Here is a 17,705-nt window from a genome sequence, read left to right as displayed (position 1 = left end):
TAAGGTAACATATTTTTAAATGTTTAGAGAGGAAGTTGTTAACAGAATACGGACACTTGAAATTTGTCTGAGCTCGGAGGTGGTTTTACCACAGTCCAGCAAACTTTAGCGTTGTTGCTGTTATACAACATATTTGGTGTTAATATTTTGGACTGCACATACTGTGTTATTGCATCAAGTATTTGTTAAGGAAAGAACAACAGAATAAAATCGTGAAAGAACTTGGTGTCGTGAACAGGATTTTGTTTTGGACTTTAAAGCTAATTCCCCATTGGTGCCCAAATAACGGTTTGATAGTTAAAAAATGCATGGCACAATACTGGTTTATAGTTAAAACCCCACAGCACAATAATTGGTTTGATTATGGTCGCTGTTTATAAAATAACTAGTTTCCATTCAATAACTGGAGTTAGGAATAACTGTTATCTGAAGAAGTATTTTGTGACAATAGATAAACAGTCAGAGTAAACGTTAACTTTAAACATTGTGTAAAACCATATGGTTCAATAATTGACACACATCAAAATGTTTTGATTATAGAACGCTTTACTGATATAAAAAACACAAAAATCTTAATAAAACTTATACATTTTAAGTGCTGAAACTTATTGCTTTTATAATGAAATATATATAATTATGCTGAAACATATGGTTATAAAAAATGGCCTGGGCTACGAAAATATCCTTTAAGATAGCCCGACTGGCGATAAACTCATCGCGCTGGTTGGAAAAAAAAATGTCGGGTGAATGTTTTAGAATGTCAAGAATAATTGTAATTAGAGTGTATTTCTGTATTTATTCTTATATTATAAATGTTGATATTGCGCAAAATTTTGCTGCTTAAAAATCCCCTGCTGTAATATCAAAATCCCCTGGAATTCAGACCAAAATCCCCTGGGAAGCTTCTCAAAAATATGGCATATATGGAATGAGTGTCGCATGTTGACAAATCAGAGATTCCAACTCTAGGTTCATCTGTTCATGCATACTGTGGCTGAATCCCTCTTAAAAAAACTGATTTCTAAGCAAAGATAACTACCTGTACATAACAATTGATGAATAAGTTTAGTAGTCATTTATTTGCATCCAAAAATGTACGTAAAGAGCCCTACTATCCCTACTTTTTGCTCTTTATATCCCTATTTTACCCTTTTTCTTTTGGATTATTAAGTTACCGAAAAATATGAAATGAATGTTAGTAAAATCCTGTCACTAGTGCCACAAGCAGCACATGTAAGTTGACAGGACCTTCATAAACATTCAAACTGCCTTGAATGAACCAGCCTACCCCCTTCCCACCCCTCGAAATCGAAGTACCAACAGCCTCCCCGCCCCCTAGCAGCACAGAACCACTTTTACCACCACCTTAATGGTATTCATACAAAATAAACTAAGATAATGTACAGTTGTTGGGACCAATAACAATCCTACTCCCAAAAACTTGTCATATCATTCCTTGTTTTTAACCATATCAGATCGGGTGCATTTTTCTGTTAACTGGTGGGCTATGGAAATCTGGCTCAGGCTACAGCAATTTCATAGTTTGTAGCCCCATTTGACACCAGGTCAAAAATGTTAACTGTCTAACGGGGCCGTGGCCACTAATATTTGTCCCCGTGAAGCCATAAAAACACTAATAAGTGGCCACTTATCCCTTGTCACTGATACGTCCGCAAGTAATGTTTGCCAATACACAGCTTTAATTGATACTGAAGTTGACGGAAAAGAACGACTGTCTCTGATATTTCTGTTGTCCAATGAAAATGCCTATAACATCACACGATTACCATGCATGTTTACTTATCGAGAGATCATGATTATAACACGTCGTCGAATGTATCGATCAGAATTGACACACTTAATGAAGATATTTTAATAATTACGAAGATAATTGACAAATACCGACAAAGAAGGCCGAATATGATAATTATGAATTTACAGTTTGCACTGTCACTTGATGGTGTGAAACGAGTTACGATGTGCATTCATTTTCGTATTAATTTTCAAAGTGTTCGGCTTTATACTTCTACGAACGGACACTTACATTGCATTGTTCGTGATATTTATGCCCCCACAAAGTGGCGGCATATAGGGTTGCCCTTGTCCGTACGTACGTCTGTCTGTCTGTACGTACGTATGTCCCGAAGATTGTTTCCGATCTAATTCTTGAAAACCGTTTGTCCAATCCTCACCAAACTTTAAACACATGTTTGTGACCATAATATCTTGATCAAGTTCGATATTCATGGAAATCGCTTTAGTCATTTAGGAGTTACGGCCCTTTTTTGCCAAAAATACTTCAAAAATATATGTTTCCAATCTAATTCTTGAAAAGTATGTGTCCAATCCTCACCAAACTTTACATACATGATTGTGACCATAATATCTTGATCAAGTTCGATAGCCATGGAAATCGCTTTTGTCATTTAGGAGTTACGGCCCTTTATTTGCAAAAAAAGACTTGAAAAATACGTCCCGAAGATTGTTTCCAATCTAATTCTTGAAAACTGTTTGTCCAATCCTCACCAAACTTTTAACACATGTTTGTGACCATTATACCTTGATCAAGTTCGATAGCCATGGAAATCGCTTTAATCATTTAGGAGTTAGGGCCCTTTATTTCCCAACAATACTTAAAAAATATCTTATCCGATCTAATTTTTGAAAAGGATTTGCCCTTGTGCAGATTATCCTGAATAATCATTATGGCTTATTTTCTGTGACAAAAAATCGAAGTGGGGGCATCCGTGTTCTATGGACACATTTCTAGTCTTTTTAATTTTGGTCATTGCTGACAATAAAATAAATCAGAAGTGTTTGACTCTAAAAGAACGTGTCGAGTTTAAACTATTAGAAAACGGCCGTAGTGCAAGAAGAACTTGTTTTTTCTACATTTGCATTCAACCTTCTTTAATGGTACTGATGATACTGATTGTGGGGTGAGGTGGTGGTTAAGATACATAATCGACCTCTGTTTGAACAAAGCCAAAGTGTTAGAAAAGTCCAACCTGGACTAAGTGGCCACCTGTAGTAAGCAGCCACTTTTACCTTTTCCCAAAGGTGGCCACTTAATACAGGTTTGACTGTATTCTTAAATATATGGTTATTTTGCTTAAACATATGGTTATCATGATGGAATGTATGGTTATTTTGCTAAAACATATAGTTACCATGCTGGAATGTATGGTTATTTTGCTAAAACATATAGTTACCATGCTGGAATAGTTACCATTCTGGATTGTATGGTTATTTTGCTAAAACATATAGTTACCATGCTGGAATGTATGGTTTTTAACATATGGTTACCATGATGGAATGTATGGTTATTTTGCTTAAACATATGGTTACCATGCTGGAATGTATGGTTATTTTGCTAAAACATATGGTTACCATGCTGGAATGTATGGTTATTTTGCTAAAACATATAGTTATCATGCTGGAATGTATGGTTATTTTGCTAAAACATATGGCTACCATGCTGGAATGTATGGTTATTTTGCTAAAGCATATAGTTATCATGCTGGAATGTATGGTTATTTTGCTAAAACATATAGTTATCATGCTGGAATGTATGGTTATTTTGCTAAAACATATGGTTATCATGCTGGAATGTATGGTTATTTTGCTAAAACATATGGTTACCATGCTGGAATGTATGGTTATTTTGCTAAAACATATAGTTATCATGCTGGAATGTATGGTTATTTTGCTTAAACATATGGTTACCATGCTGGAATGTATGGTTATTTTGCTTAAATATATAGTTATCATGCTGGAATGTATGGTTATTTTGCTAAAACATATGGTGATTATTCTGAACTGTATGTTTTTTTTTTTTTTAAATGGATGGTTATTATGTTGGAATGTATGGCACATTGCAGGAGACCCAAAAAGAAGAGCCAGAAAATGTTTCCTTGGACATTTACCTGATGAATGACCACAAGATTTCCATCTCAATAATTTCCACTGACCAGACAGAAGATGTGCTTGAGGTAGGTTTTATGCTGGTTTCTTTTTTTTTTCTCATGCGATTTCTACCAAACTTTTACAGATTGATGATCATAAAGTGAAGCAGCGCATATTGTCGGGCTTTTGCGATTCAACCATTTTTGAAAGAGTTATAGCCCTTTGCTTATTTTACATTTAAAATTGGTTTCTTCGCAACTCCTCTTACATTTTTCATGCGATTTCTACCAAACTTTCACAGATTGATGATCATAAAGTGAAGCAGCGCATATTGTCGGGCTTTCCCGATTCGACCATTTTTAAAAGAGTTAATGCCCTTTGCTTATTTTACATTTAAAATTGGTTTCTTCGCAACTCCTCTTACGTTTTTCATGCGATTTCTACCAAACTTTCACAGTTTGATGATCATAAAGTGACGCAGCACATATTGTCAGGCTTTCCTGATTTGACCATTTTTGAAAGAGTTATTGCCCTTTGCTTATTTTACATTTAAATTGGTTTCTTCGCAACTCCTCTTACGTTTTTCATGCGATTTTTACCAAACTTTCACAGATTGATGATCATAAAGTGAAGCAGCGCATATTGTCGGGCTTTCCCAATTCGACCATTTTTAAAAGAGTTATTCCCCTTTGCTTATTTTACATTTAAAATTGGTTTCTTCGCAACTCCTCTTACGTTTTTCATGTGATTTCTACCAAACGTTCACAGATTGATGATCATAAAGTGACGCAGCGTATATTGTCGGGCTTTTGTGATTCAACCATTTTTAAAAGAGTTATAGCCCTTTGTTTATTTTACATTTAAAATTGGTTTCTTCGCAACTCCTCTTACGTTTTTCATGTGATTTCTACCAAACTTTCACAGATTGATGACTATATAGTGATGCAGTGCATATTGTCGGGCTTTTGCGATTCAACCATTTTTGAAAGAGTTATTGACCTTTGGTTATTTTACATTTAAAATTGGTTTCTTCGCAACTTCTTACGTTTTTCATGCGATTTCTACCAAACTTTCACAGATTGATGATCATAAAGTGACGCAGCGCATATTGTCTGGCTTTTGTGATTTGACCATTTTTGAAAGAGTTATTGCCCTTTCTAAATTTTACGCATTTCTTATGTTCCTGAGAAACTACCCTTGCCATTTATTGGCTTTCGTTACTAAAAATGCCCCCATGAGGCGGGGGATATAGCTTTCTCCCACCTCAGATAAGTAGATCCATTAATTTAACCATGCTAGAAATTCTTATCTTGCCCACGGGCGAAGATAAAATGCCTCTATGGAACTTCTTTTAATTGTTACCACATTGTAATTACCTCCCTTGTTGAAGACTGTCGTCTGTAGCGCATCATGGAAACCTATTCTTGTGGCAATATTTAGAACCCTAGTTAATTATTTCTCGCTTCACATGTAACCAGAAAACAGTTTTCACGCACCTTTCAAGAAATAATGCTTCACTCTTCTTAGAACTATTTAAAGACCGATCAGACCATTTACATACTCTGAATCCCTGCGCGAATATCCATGACAACCACAAAATTATCGCATATCCGTACGCAATTATTTTCACTAAGCACAAAAGAGTTCCAGCAAAAAAATACATTTTTACTTCATTTTGTTGAGGTGGGAGAAAAAGCATCTACCATAGCCGCTCGTGTAAGATAGGTTCATCCCGACCCTCGCGCTTGGTGTTTTGCGGAAACTCGGTAAACCTCGTTTCTGCAAAACACCCTACACTCGGGTCGGAATGAACCTATCTTACACTAGGGACATATCATCGGGTACTATAAAGAGTCCCCCTAATTTTACATTTACTAACTAGAAATCAGCTTTGACACCAATGTGTTGTCTTGGCTGCAAATTAAGCTGTGCAACATAGCTCAAATCACTGTGATGATATGGATGCCATGCGCTACAATAATGTTGTGACATATATGTGCTTTAAACTGTTTTCTATGTTTCGATACAATGTTCGTGCTTTGAAATGTAAATGTATGTTGTATAGCATTTTAGGTTATATATTTCCTATTTTTTTGTACAATAGATGAGTGAAATTTACATATGTTTTCGTTTTTTTATTTTACCAGTTCCCGAGTTGGTTTGGGTTTTCCAAAGCTATATATTAAGTCATCTTAGAGGTCATTCTCAGAACGAGGCTGCATGTCCTATGGAAAGACCCTCCATTGGTGCAAAACGCTGTTTGACTAGGAATCCATCTATTTCACATTGTTCACAAATATAAAGGCAGTGGAATTGAAATTATTTGGTTTTGTTGTTTGTTTGTTCATAATGTATTGCTTTTTTCTTCCTGAAAATGGAGATCTCCGAAATTCGAAATTTCAAAGGTTCATTTGGGGAAAATCAGGGTCCGCTGCGCCTACTGGCTACGAAAAAGTAGGGTTAAAATGCCCTGGCTATTACTTTAGCAAATAATAATAGTAGTTTACTACATCTTCTAAAAATATGTATTTTTGTAATTGAATATTCGAATATTCGATCGAAAGAATTACCAAATATTCAAATATCAATTTTGCCATTCGTTTGCATCCCTAGTAGAAATGGATCTCATTAAGTGATCTACTGGAAACTTTTGTTGTGACAACATTAACATTTCTCCTGGATCTCATCTATTTCATTATGTAAGTTTTTAGAAAAACAAAATGTTCTAAAAAAATAAAGGCGGGGGATACAGTCATCCTTTGGACTGCCTTGTTAAGGTTGTAATGAGCGAACATGTTCTTTCTTATTGACATTGTTATTTTAGTGTAGGTTTTAATTAATGTTTTACTAATCAACTCAATATTTTCGAAAAGAGTAAGAGCAGACACAGGAATTATAGGGAATTATTACAATTAACTGTGTGTTTATACTGTATGAACACAAGAGGCAGTAGTTGCAATTTTCTAAGGAGTGCAAGCTTAAACAATAAATTAGCCATATTGAGCAATTAACAAAAATTAACTTGCCATTCTGGATGCTGAATCTGTTCAGTGAACTTTTTCCTAATATTTTTGATATTTTTTATACTGTTTGTTGGTTTCAGGCAGCTTCATCTCAAATAGACTTGCCAGAAGACTTTGTGTATTACTTTGGGTTGTATCTGGTCCAAAAGGAAGAAAGTGGGGACACGTCTAGTAAGTGCAAATAGATTTATATTTTAGAATTTCATACATTTCAGTGGGATTATATTATACTGAGCTAGTTATACATCATTTGCTTGTATGTTTTTGTTAGAAAACTAATTGTGAAATTGATTTGTTCCATGGCAAAGGTTTGTATAAAATCTTCATTGTTGTCCATCACTTACAAAATAGATGAACATTTCAATTGGCATGTGCTGAATCCACTTTGTTGGAGATTTGTCACAAGTCTGTAGCTCAATTAATAATTGAACAAAAACCTCTAGAAACATATACACTAACATGACACTTGGAAATTTGAATTCCTAATAGTATGAATCAGGGTATTATGTTATTGAGACAGATAAATCTATATCAAATACTAGGCACCTAATACTGACCATTTTTATGGCTGTCACCAGAATGATAGTGACCTTATTTCTGGCTGTCCCAAAATATTGGCCTTATTATTTTGCTGTCACAAAACAGGGACCTTATATCTGGCTGTCACCACATAGTGGCATTAATTCTGGCTGTCACCAAATAGGGACCTTAATTATTTCTGGCTGTCACCAAATATTGACCTTATTTCTGTCTGTCACCAAATTTTAACCTTATTTCTGGCTGTCACCAAATAGGGACCTTATTTCTGGCTGTCACCAAATAGGGACCTTATTTCTGGCTGCCACCAAATATTGACCTTATTTCTGTCTGTCACCAAATTTTAACCTTATTTCTGGCTGTCACCAAATAGGGACCTTATTTCTGGCTGTCACCAAATAGGGACCTTATTTCTGGCTGTCACCAAATAGGGACCTTATTTCTGGCTGTCACCAAATAGGGACCTTATTTCTGGCTGTCACCAAATAGGGACCTTATTTCTGGCTGTCACCAAATAGGGACCTTATTTCTGGCTGCCCCCAAATATTGACCTTATTTCTGTCTGTCACCAAATTTTAACCTTATTTCTGCTGTCACCAAATAGGGACCTTATTTCTGGCTGTCACCAAATAGGGACCTTATTTCTGGCTGTCACCAAATAGTGAGATTATTTATGGCTGTCACCAAATAGGGACCTTATTTCTGGCTGCCTCCAAATATTGACCTTATTTCTTACTGTCACCAAATAGAGACCTTATTTCTGACTGTCACCAAATATTGACCTTATTTCGTGATGGCCCATATTCTTACCGGTGGGAGGGGGGGTGTCAAACTCACTTATGAAACTGAATAACTTTAGTTAGGGTCGACATATCGTGACCCAAATTAATATAAAGGAAGAGTTTATGGAGACCTTTCATGGGATTGTGTTTGGGGTCCCTAGAGTCAAGGTCAAGATCACTGTTAACTAAAAAGAGAAAAAAACAGTTGAAACTGAATAACTTTATTCGGGGTTCACGTATCTTGACCAAACTTGGTATAAAGGAAGAGTATATGGAGACCTTTCATGGGATTGCCTTTAAGGTCTCTAGGGTCAAGATTACTGTTACTAAGAATAGAAAAACAGACACAGGCTGAAGTTCTTCTGTCAATCATTGAAAACCTGGTTTCGTCGCATTGCGGCGTTTCTTGTTTCTTGCTGTCACCAAATAGTGACCTTATTGATGGCTGTCACCAAATAATGACCTTATTTATGGCTGTCTCCAAATAATGACTTTATTTTTTGCTTTTAACAAAAAAGGACAATATTTCTGAATGTGACTTTATATATGTGGATCAACCTAGAAGGGGCCTTACAGAAGTTGATTTTGTACTCCCTGAGAAGTTTTTCTCCAATTATAAACTAAAGCAGAAGACATGACTTGATTGAAATATCTCCCTAGTGTGTGGAAAACCTTGCCTGAAACTCTTAAATATGAAACTTTGTTTCCGGTTTTGTGTAACAAATGTATTTGAATTTTCCAGTTGTCCGGAAGCTCCAGGACTTTGAATCCCCGTATATTTCACTCAAGTCTGCAACTAAGCAGGCTTTCCATAGGGTTGTACTTAGAAAAAGGTAAGTCTTGGGCAAATAGCCGGTAGTTAATAACAGTACCAGAATTTCAGCTCAAAAGAAAACATCTGTATACCAGAACCCAAGGGTATTATTTTGTTACTGAAGATATTTTTTTTATTTTGATACATCATACTAAAAAAACTTCGGTATATTTTAACCAATAATGGTGAAACTTGGTGACAGTGTTGGATTCTGGTGTTAATAGCCTTAGAAACTCCCTTTTACATGGAAAAATGTTTGGTTTATGTCTTGTTAAGAAAAATTGTTCAGTTATTTTTATCTGATCATGATGAAACTTGGTGACAGTGTTTATAGGCATTATGTTATGATCGTGAGGTAAATTACCTCAGTAATGCCATGTTTATGCTCCTTTCACATTGAAATACAGTTGGCTTGATATGATTATTAGACAAAGTTCTTGTTTTACTAGAATCATTGGCTTCTTTTACATTAAAATAAGTGTTACAATTGGTTTGACTATGATAAGTGCCCCATGTAGGCAATGCATCCATTTCAGGGAAATCTAGTTTTAATTTGTAAAGCTTTTTGAGATAACTTCTATTGAGTTAAAGTGTAAGTTACCATTACTATGCTAAGTCTCAATAGACTTATTGTAAAGTTTTATGTATCATCTGAACTGCCCTGCCTATTTGAAACAGAGCGTAGATCACCCATTCTTGCTTATTCTGTTTATTACTCTGTTGGCATAAAACTGCAAATTCTGTTTCTTTTGTAGTTTCTGGGACACTGGTTTTGATGATGACTTGTTAGCAAATAAAGTCGCAATGAACCTCTTGTATGTTCAGGTAATATTTTGAAGCTTTTGTATTGGTATTCTACACAATTGGTCAAGGTATGTCAATTGAGAGAATATCAGTTCAACAAAGGTGGTTATCAGCTTTGAAAGTAGATGAAGTGTCAAGGGTAACCAAAGCTTACCTAGCAAGACCTTTGTACCCTAAATGGCATGAAAGATCTGTTACATCTAATAATATGATCCGGGCAGGCGTCAAATTCACCTGAAACTGAAAAACTTTTGTTAGGGTTGACATATCTAAGTTAGGGTTGACATATATTGACAAAACTTTGTATAAAGGAAGAGATAAAGGAGATCTTTCATTGAATTGTGTTTGGGGTCCATGGGGTCATGGTTACGGAAACTCAAAATAGAAAAATTAATGACTTAAGTTATGGTTGACATATCTTGACCAAACTTCATATATACGAAGAGTATAAAATGGAGAACTTTTATGGGATTGTGTTTGGGTCCCTGGGGTCAAGGTTTTTCTAGTAGCAGTGATTGCTACTAGAAAAAGAACAGCTGAAACCCAATAACTTTAGTTAGGGTTACATATCTTGACTAAACTTAGTATTTAGGAAGAGGTTATGGAGACTCAACTTTTGACATCTCTGACCTCTGTACCAATAAAAAAGATAGTTTGTCCTTATATCGTCATATTGAGGACACTCGAAAAATGCATGACACTCATTTCCAATGACTTGCACATTTAAGTGTGTGAAGCAATGCAGACAATCTTGGTCTTCACATGGTACATTGTATGATTAAAGCATCTACAGTATGCCAGTGCTCTTATAATCTAAAAGGGTTGGTCGATTGTTAAATACGGTTCAGGCATTATAGCAGTGATTCATAATATTTTTAAGGTGTCACAGCGCAAAGAAGTATCTATATTGTGTCAATTTTGTGTCATGCAATCCGTTACCCGCTGCTTAAAAGTATGCATAGACATATTTATGTCCCAATCATCTTGAGCGACACACACATATCCAAAACCGTACTTAAACAGTAAATCTTTAACACTAGTTGCCCATGTCCTCTTACCCACATCGTCTAACGTTTTCAACATTTTATATCAATTGACTGGATATCTTTGATTCAGCATTTGCAATAAAGAGAACCAATACTTGATACATTTAGAATACTGTGAAATCATTAATGTTCATGGGACATTAATGTTCGTGGTTTTCCGTGGGTTGGTTGATCCATGAATTCAAGATCCCAAGAAATATAGACCCTTTATTCACTTTTTCAATTGCCTTGTTATGGACATACTCTAGTATACTCTTTACAGAGGTCGCCGTAAACAGCGGTATACAGGGTAAATACCGAACTCAGGCCAGAGTTTTTATGCCCCCACAAAGTGGCGGCATATAGGGTTGCCCTTGTCCGTACGTACGTCTGTCTGTCTGTCTGTACGTACGTACGTCCCGAAGATTGTTTCCGATCTAATTCTTGAAAACTGTTTGTCCAATCCTCACCAAACTTTAAACACATGTTTGTGACCATAATATCTTGATCAAGTTCGATAGTCATGGAAATCGCTTTAGTCATTTAGGAGTTACGGCCCTTTTTTGCCAAAAATACTTCAAAAATATATGTTTCCAATCTAATTCTTGAAAAGTATGTGTCCAATCCTCACCAAACTTTACATACATGATTGTGACCATAATATCTTGATCAAGTTCGATAGCCATGGAAATCGCTTTTGTCATTTAGGAGTTACGGCCCTTTATTTGCAAAAAAAGACTTGAGATTATCCTGAATAATCATTATGGCTTATTTTCTGTGACAAAAAATCGAAGTGGGGGTATCCGTGTCCTATGGACACATTTCTAGTTTTATTTTTCGTTTTACGAGAAATTTTTCAAAAATAAGCGCCAGGAGGAGAGAATAAAATAAAGAAAAAGATGTCGAAAAATGAGCGTCGAGAAAATAAATAAAAATAAGATGGATTTTTCGTATTTTTTTCGGAAACATTTATAGAATGTATGTTTTGAAGTTGTGCACACTTTTTTTGTTCTCCATACTGCCTGTTGTATAATAGATCTGTATAATAAAGTCAAACAAAGATGTCATTTTCAAGTAGCCACAATAATGCACCAGTCAATTGTAACTACGCCCCCCCCCCCCCCCCCCCCCAGGGCCCGGAGAATGGAGGAGATTCCCCGCAAAAATTCCCCGCACCCCAAGGTTAGGCACATTCACCACAATTTTCGGCGCGAAAACAAAACCACCGCATTCACTCGGCACTGCGGGGCCACCTGGAAGGTAAAAACACGGCCCGTTTCTCTAGTTATCCCCTATATACCCCCGGACCTGGGGGTCCATGGTTACAATTGACTGGTGCATAATGCATGTTTAAGGAACTTTTTTAAACATTTGGATATTCATTTTACTCCCTAAACGCCACAAGTCAACTGATTCACGCCAACGTAAATATATTCTTCAACTGTAACTCCACAGTATTTAACACTGCACAATTAAATAAAAAATACACATAAATAATTATATATGCATGATTTTAATATGAGCATCCATACTTTTGTAGTGCTTTTAATAGTCACTGAAACTCGCACTGGCAAAACATAAGGCATCTGGCACATTGTTTGTGTCTAAAATGTTGATTAATATCATTTTGGGTAAAAATATTGAGACAAACAACACATCTGAAGGAATTAAATGTCTTTGATATACAAGAAAAGAAACGAGGTATGTAACTCAAACGTACCAGATTTCACAGTAGAGGAGTCATTTTTTTTAGTTTCTTAATCAACATACAAACAATCCATTTTAAAATGGGTGACATGAAAAGAGGAGCCAATGCCCATTAAAATGGTATGCGATATGTTGGTATAACTTTATTGCCTTTAGACAAACAAGCCAAATCCAATGTCACATTCTCGTCTTTTTTTGTAGTTGGTACTCGATAGTTTCTTTAATCAAATATTGAATCGATTACATTGATTGTTTACTCAAATATACGCACCTTCTCTACGTTTTCACATTGTGCAAAATTCTTAATTGCTATTCAATGGCTTTGCTCATCTATATCTTTGATCAGGGTGAATCTTCTTTTATGACCTTAATTTCCAATTAAATCGATAATTGACATGGGTATATGCACTAATTGGCATGTCGTACACCTATAGCGAGTGTCATAAACACGGTGACGATGAAGACGGAAATCACGTGCCCAGCACGTTGAGATTATGCAGACAATTTAGAAGGATCGCAGTTTTGGATTATTTTTTTTCAAAAAATGAGAAACCACAAATTCAAGTACCCACGAAAATGTAAATTTTCGGAAAACCACAAAAGTTCATGCCAACAAATAAAAATGATTTCACATTAGTATATAATGCAAAGCACCACACAGCTGCATTCCCCTAGGACCATACCAGTATTGACTGTGACATTCAATCCCCCAAAAATATTTACAGAATTTTGCACGACTTAGTGATCTTTCTATGATTTCACTGTAAGCAAAGCCCCATATTTCAGACCAGGGTAACCATACTATCAAGAAGTGATGATTTCGAATTTGAAAAATAACGAAATGGTTTTTGAAATTGTTTAATGGAGAAAGCAGCTTTGTGTGCTTGTGTTGCTAATTTAGTTTTACTGAGATCCAGCATAGTTTAGGGGTGAATAACAAACCCATATACTTATATATGGATATGGTATTTGCTTGTTGACCATTTAAAAACTTTTTCTCTTAGTTACACAAAGGCCAACTATTTCTATAGACAATAGTCTGTGTTTTTTTTAATAACTTGCATACCAGTTACATGGCTAAAGCTAGATACTGCATTGAGTTGTAACTAGAGATTGTTGGTGGTATCCACGCAGTTGGCTACGTCATCAGCATACATAAAGGCAGAATATATGGGGAATAATTTATGGAGGCCTTTCATGAGATTGTGTTTGGAGTCCCTGCGGTCACTGTTACTTAATATAGAAAAATGGTTGAAAGCGAATAAAATTTGTTAGGGTTAACATATCTTGACTTAACCTGATTATTATATATTTAGTAAAAGTATATGGAGAACTTTCATTGGATCGAATTTGGGGGCTCTGGGGTCAAGGTCACTATTACCAAATATAGGAAAATGAAACTGAATAACTTATGTAACGGTTGACTTATCTTGACCAAACTTCGTATATAGGAAAAGTACATGGTTTTGCTATACAGGCCTTACTGATGATAGTTTGCGTCTCGTCTTTATTGTCTTTGTCGTACAGATTGGATTTTAAAATTATTTGGTGACCATCATAGTATGAGAATGTGTCTCAATGTACAGTACAGATTTCAATGCATTTGATAATATTAATGATTTTATAATTTAATAATATTTCATCTCATTAAGGATCGCTAGTATTTTGCTCTTTAAGTTTATGTGTTGTATATGGTAATACATTACAGTATCAATATTTTCCAATATTCCTCAGATCTGTACTTTATTGCGAATTCTGTGCCATTTGATTGCTTTAATTTTTCTATCCAAACAGTATATTCCCCACTTGGGTGTGCGGGGGTATTTATCACGTTCTGTGATGGCTTAGTTCAACTTGATTGAGTACATGATTTGTACTGGTGACTTCCCTTGTTGCAATCTCATTTATGTTAAAAGTCAACATGCACAATTTTGAAAATAGTTACAATTATGCTGAGGTTGTGAAATTTACATGGAACAAAGAAAACAGAGGTATGTGTATGACTTATATCTCATCCTGAAGAAATGATTTTTATGATATTGTTAATAGTATTCTTAGTGGAGACTGTCACTTTGATGATAGTATTGATTTACTTTCTAGTCTTCTGTATGATAGGGCATTTGTTGATAAAAGTGTAAAGAATGGTAAAGGTGAATGAAGCTCGCGATATTGTCATATTATAATAGAATAAAGATGATTTATTTTTCCTACTTAAAAGTCTCCTATCTGGATGACTGAGTGTTCGATGTATTACTTGAGAGTGATTAATATAATTTGTCTAAAACACAGCACATAAATGTTGGAAAGAAATAAAGAAAAATTAAAAAAGTCAAGTGGAAGTCAAACATTGGTTTCTGCTTAAAAATTATGGCCCCCGTCAAAGAAGAGGGGGTATATTGCTTTGCCCATGTTGGTCAGTCAGTCGGTCCATAGACCAAAGCAAATGTCCGAGTAATAACTTGACAATTCCTGGACATGCTTGACACAAAGGGTTGGGCCTATTGATTTTAGGGGTCATCAGGTCAAAGGTCAACTTCACAGTGACTTTTAATGGTAAAAGGTTGTCGAAGCTGGTCCAAGTGATATCTCAACAATGCCTAGACCTATGGTCAATGGTCAGGCTTGGCCTGACCAGTAGATGACCCCTATTGATTTAAGGGGTCATTGGGTCAAAGGTCAAGGTCACAGTGACCTTGAATGCTTAAAGATTGTCCGAGTGTTAAATGGACAATGCCTGCACCCATGGCCCTCAAATTTGACTTTGGGGTTGGGCCTGACCAGTAGATGACCTCTATTGATTTAAGGAGTCATCAGATCAAAAGTCAAGGTCACAGCAACCTTGAATTCTAAAAGGTTGTCTGAGTGATAACTGGACAATGCCTGCACCCATGGCCCTTTGACTTGGAGGTTGGGCCAGTAGATGATCCCTATTGATTATGAGGTCACAGAGTAAAAGGTTTAGGTCATAACTCATATTCATCTTTAAAATTTATGTCATATTTACATATTCCCTGCTGCTTAGAGTATACTTTTTCATCTGCAAAATCAGTCCTCATCTAAACATGATTTTCCTCACACTTGGAATGGTCATAATCTTTAAACTGCCTCAAAAGCATCCAATGTCAATTGCAAACAGTGGTCCAATTTCATTCAATTGTCTAAATTATTGTGATAACATTGGGGGGCATAATGACAAACATCTCTTGTTTAAGTTAGCATTGACGGACATAAATGAAAGTTGATGTGTAAGTACCTTATGTGAAGAGCTAGCTTTGGAATGCTTTTGAAGGGGTGGGTTCAAGGACAAGGTCATGGCTTCTAAAAATAGAAAAATGGTTTCCGATGCTTTTGAAGGTTGGGAAGAAGGTCAATGTATTTGATTTGTTGAGTGTAAGATAAAAACTAAAGACTCTGAAATATTAAAAGGTATTTTGAAATGTTATATAACTTTTTCCGTATATGACATATTGTAATCAGCTTGACAAAGTAACAGTGGGCCATTGTTGAATATGATTTTAAATATGTTGAGACATTTTCTCAAATATTGCTGAACAAACATTGAATTTACATGGAAATTGAAATTTGCATTATATAAAAGTGTTTATAATCAGATTAATCATTTTGCTTTGTAAAAAAAAAAGGTCTTGCAAAAAAACAAAACATATAAGAAACACTTAACTGGAGTAATTTTCAGTTACGTCTCTTTTTGATAAAGTTAAGAAAATGGCTATAATTTCTGATAACCAGGCATATTAAAGACCTGGTTTTTGTCGCCTTACACACTTACATAGGCATAAGACTGTAATATGTCTATTTTAGTATCTGCTCAACATATCTACACTTTCTTGAAGGATTTTGACTACCAAACAACCAAAACTGCCAAGATATGTTCACCAAAATTAGACAATGTACAGTGTTTGTTTTTTATTCAAGCATTTTATGCTTTTCACTTTACATTTTTCAAGGACCTGTTAGAAATTTAGAAAAATTTCAGTGTAATGTTAGGCAACTATAAATTAATAGTTATTTTTTCATTCCTTTTTTGTTTCGTTGCCCCTTAAATTTTATTGACTCAAACAAAAATGTTGGACTGGGTCTGTATTTCATGCGTATCAGTCAGTTACTGTCTGTGAACGGCGTTTTTCAGCCTGTGTGAATGTAAACGTTCACATGTAAAAAGGAGTTATGATGGTGTTTGTGGTTCCTCTAGAAACACATTTATTTATATTATATAATCAATATATTATAATAATGTTCCCATATGTAATAAGAAATTGCATGAACACATATTAAAAGGTGAAACAGTCATCTAAGAAGAAAAAAACAAATGTTACCCCCTGCCCCCATTTAAAGGCAACTGGACCAAATTAATTCATATTAGCCTTAATTTGAAAATATTTATTTTGTATCAATAGCAATAAGTTAAGGATTTATGCTCTCACTAAATGCTATCTTGTATGTTCTTTTTGTATTGGAAATGTTCTAATTGATTATACTAATAAAGCTGGACTAAAATCAAGTTCTTACAACAATAAGCCAATAATACAAGCCAATATAATAAAAGAAAGAACATGGGACTTGGCCATGACAATAAAACAACATAGTTCTTAATTCACACTTTCCTTGAAAACTATATAAAAATTTACCATCAACAGTATTTCAAATGATGCATACGACGAATGATGTTTGACGTTCTGTAACACAGGCTGTGAGCGACATTGAGAGAAAGTGGGTGTATGCCACGAAAGAACAACTGGAGCATTTGAAGTCTCTTCAACAGAAGGGATCCAAGAGAGAGGTACATTTTAGGGTGTCTGCTGAGCGATACAAAAATCATTGACAAGTAACACTTTTGAAAAAGATCTTGATTAAGATCTTGTTGCCAGAACAATTAAATTCATGCATTTGGACTTATCAATTACAACACAATAAGACTATGAGACAAACAACTTATCTATTTTTTAACACTGGTAAAAAATTTAACAATGTTTTTGCTAATTTAAAGACAAAGGAAATGGTATAGAATAGGGAACACCAATCCCATTTAGGCTAATTCAGTTTGTGTACTATTGTTTTTTGAAACAACAAGCTCAATGGTGATTGGTAA

General features: G+C 35.2%; 1 protein-coding gene across 2 annotated transcripts in view; it reads left to right on the top strand.

Moving 5' to 3' along the window:
• Positions 1–17,705, top strand: part of LOC128205293 (sorting nexin-17-like) — a 74,278-nt gene that overhangs the window by 16,485 nt on the left and 40,088 nt on the right. For both annotated transcript variants that reach the window (XM_052906826.1, XM_052906825.1), the window contains exons 5-9: positions 3,882–3,992; positions 7,010–7,100; positions 8,991–9,081; positions 9,818–9,887; positions 17,304–17,396. In XM_052906826.1, coding sequence (XP_052762786.1) covers positions 3,882–3,992; positions 7,010–7,100; positions 8,991–9,081; positions 9,818–9,887; positions 17,304–17,396 — 456 coding nt within the window. The remainder of the gene's footprint in view (positions 1–3,881; positions 3,993–7,009; positions 7,101–8,990; positions 9,082–9,817; positions 9,888–17,303; positions 17,397–17,705) is intronic.

This window comes from Mya arenaria, chromosome 10, assembly GCF_026914265.1.
Source record: "Mya arenaria isolate MELC-2E11 chromosome 10, ASM2691426v1".
Lineage (NCBI taxonomy): Eukaryota > Metazoa > Mollusca > Bivalvia > Myida > Myidae > Mya > Mya arenaria.
Note: the sequence above shows the minus strand (reverse complement) of the source record. Positions and strands in the feature narration are given on the sequence as shown.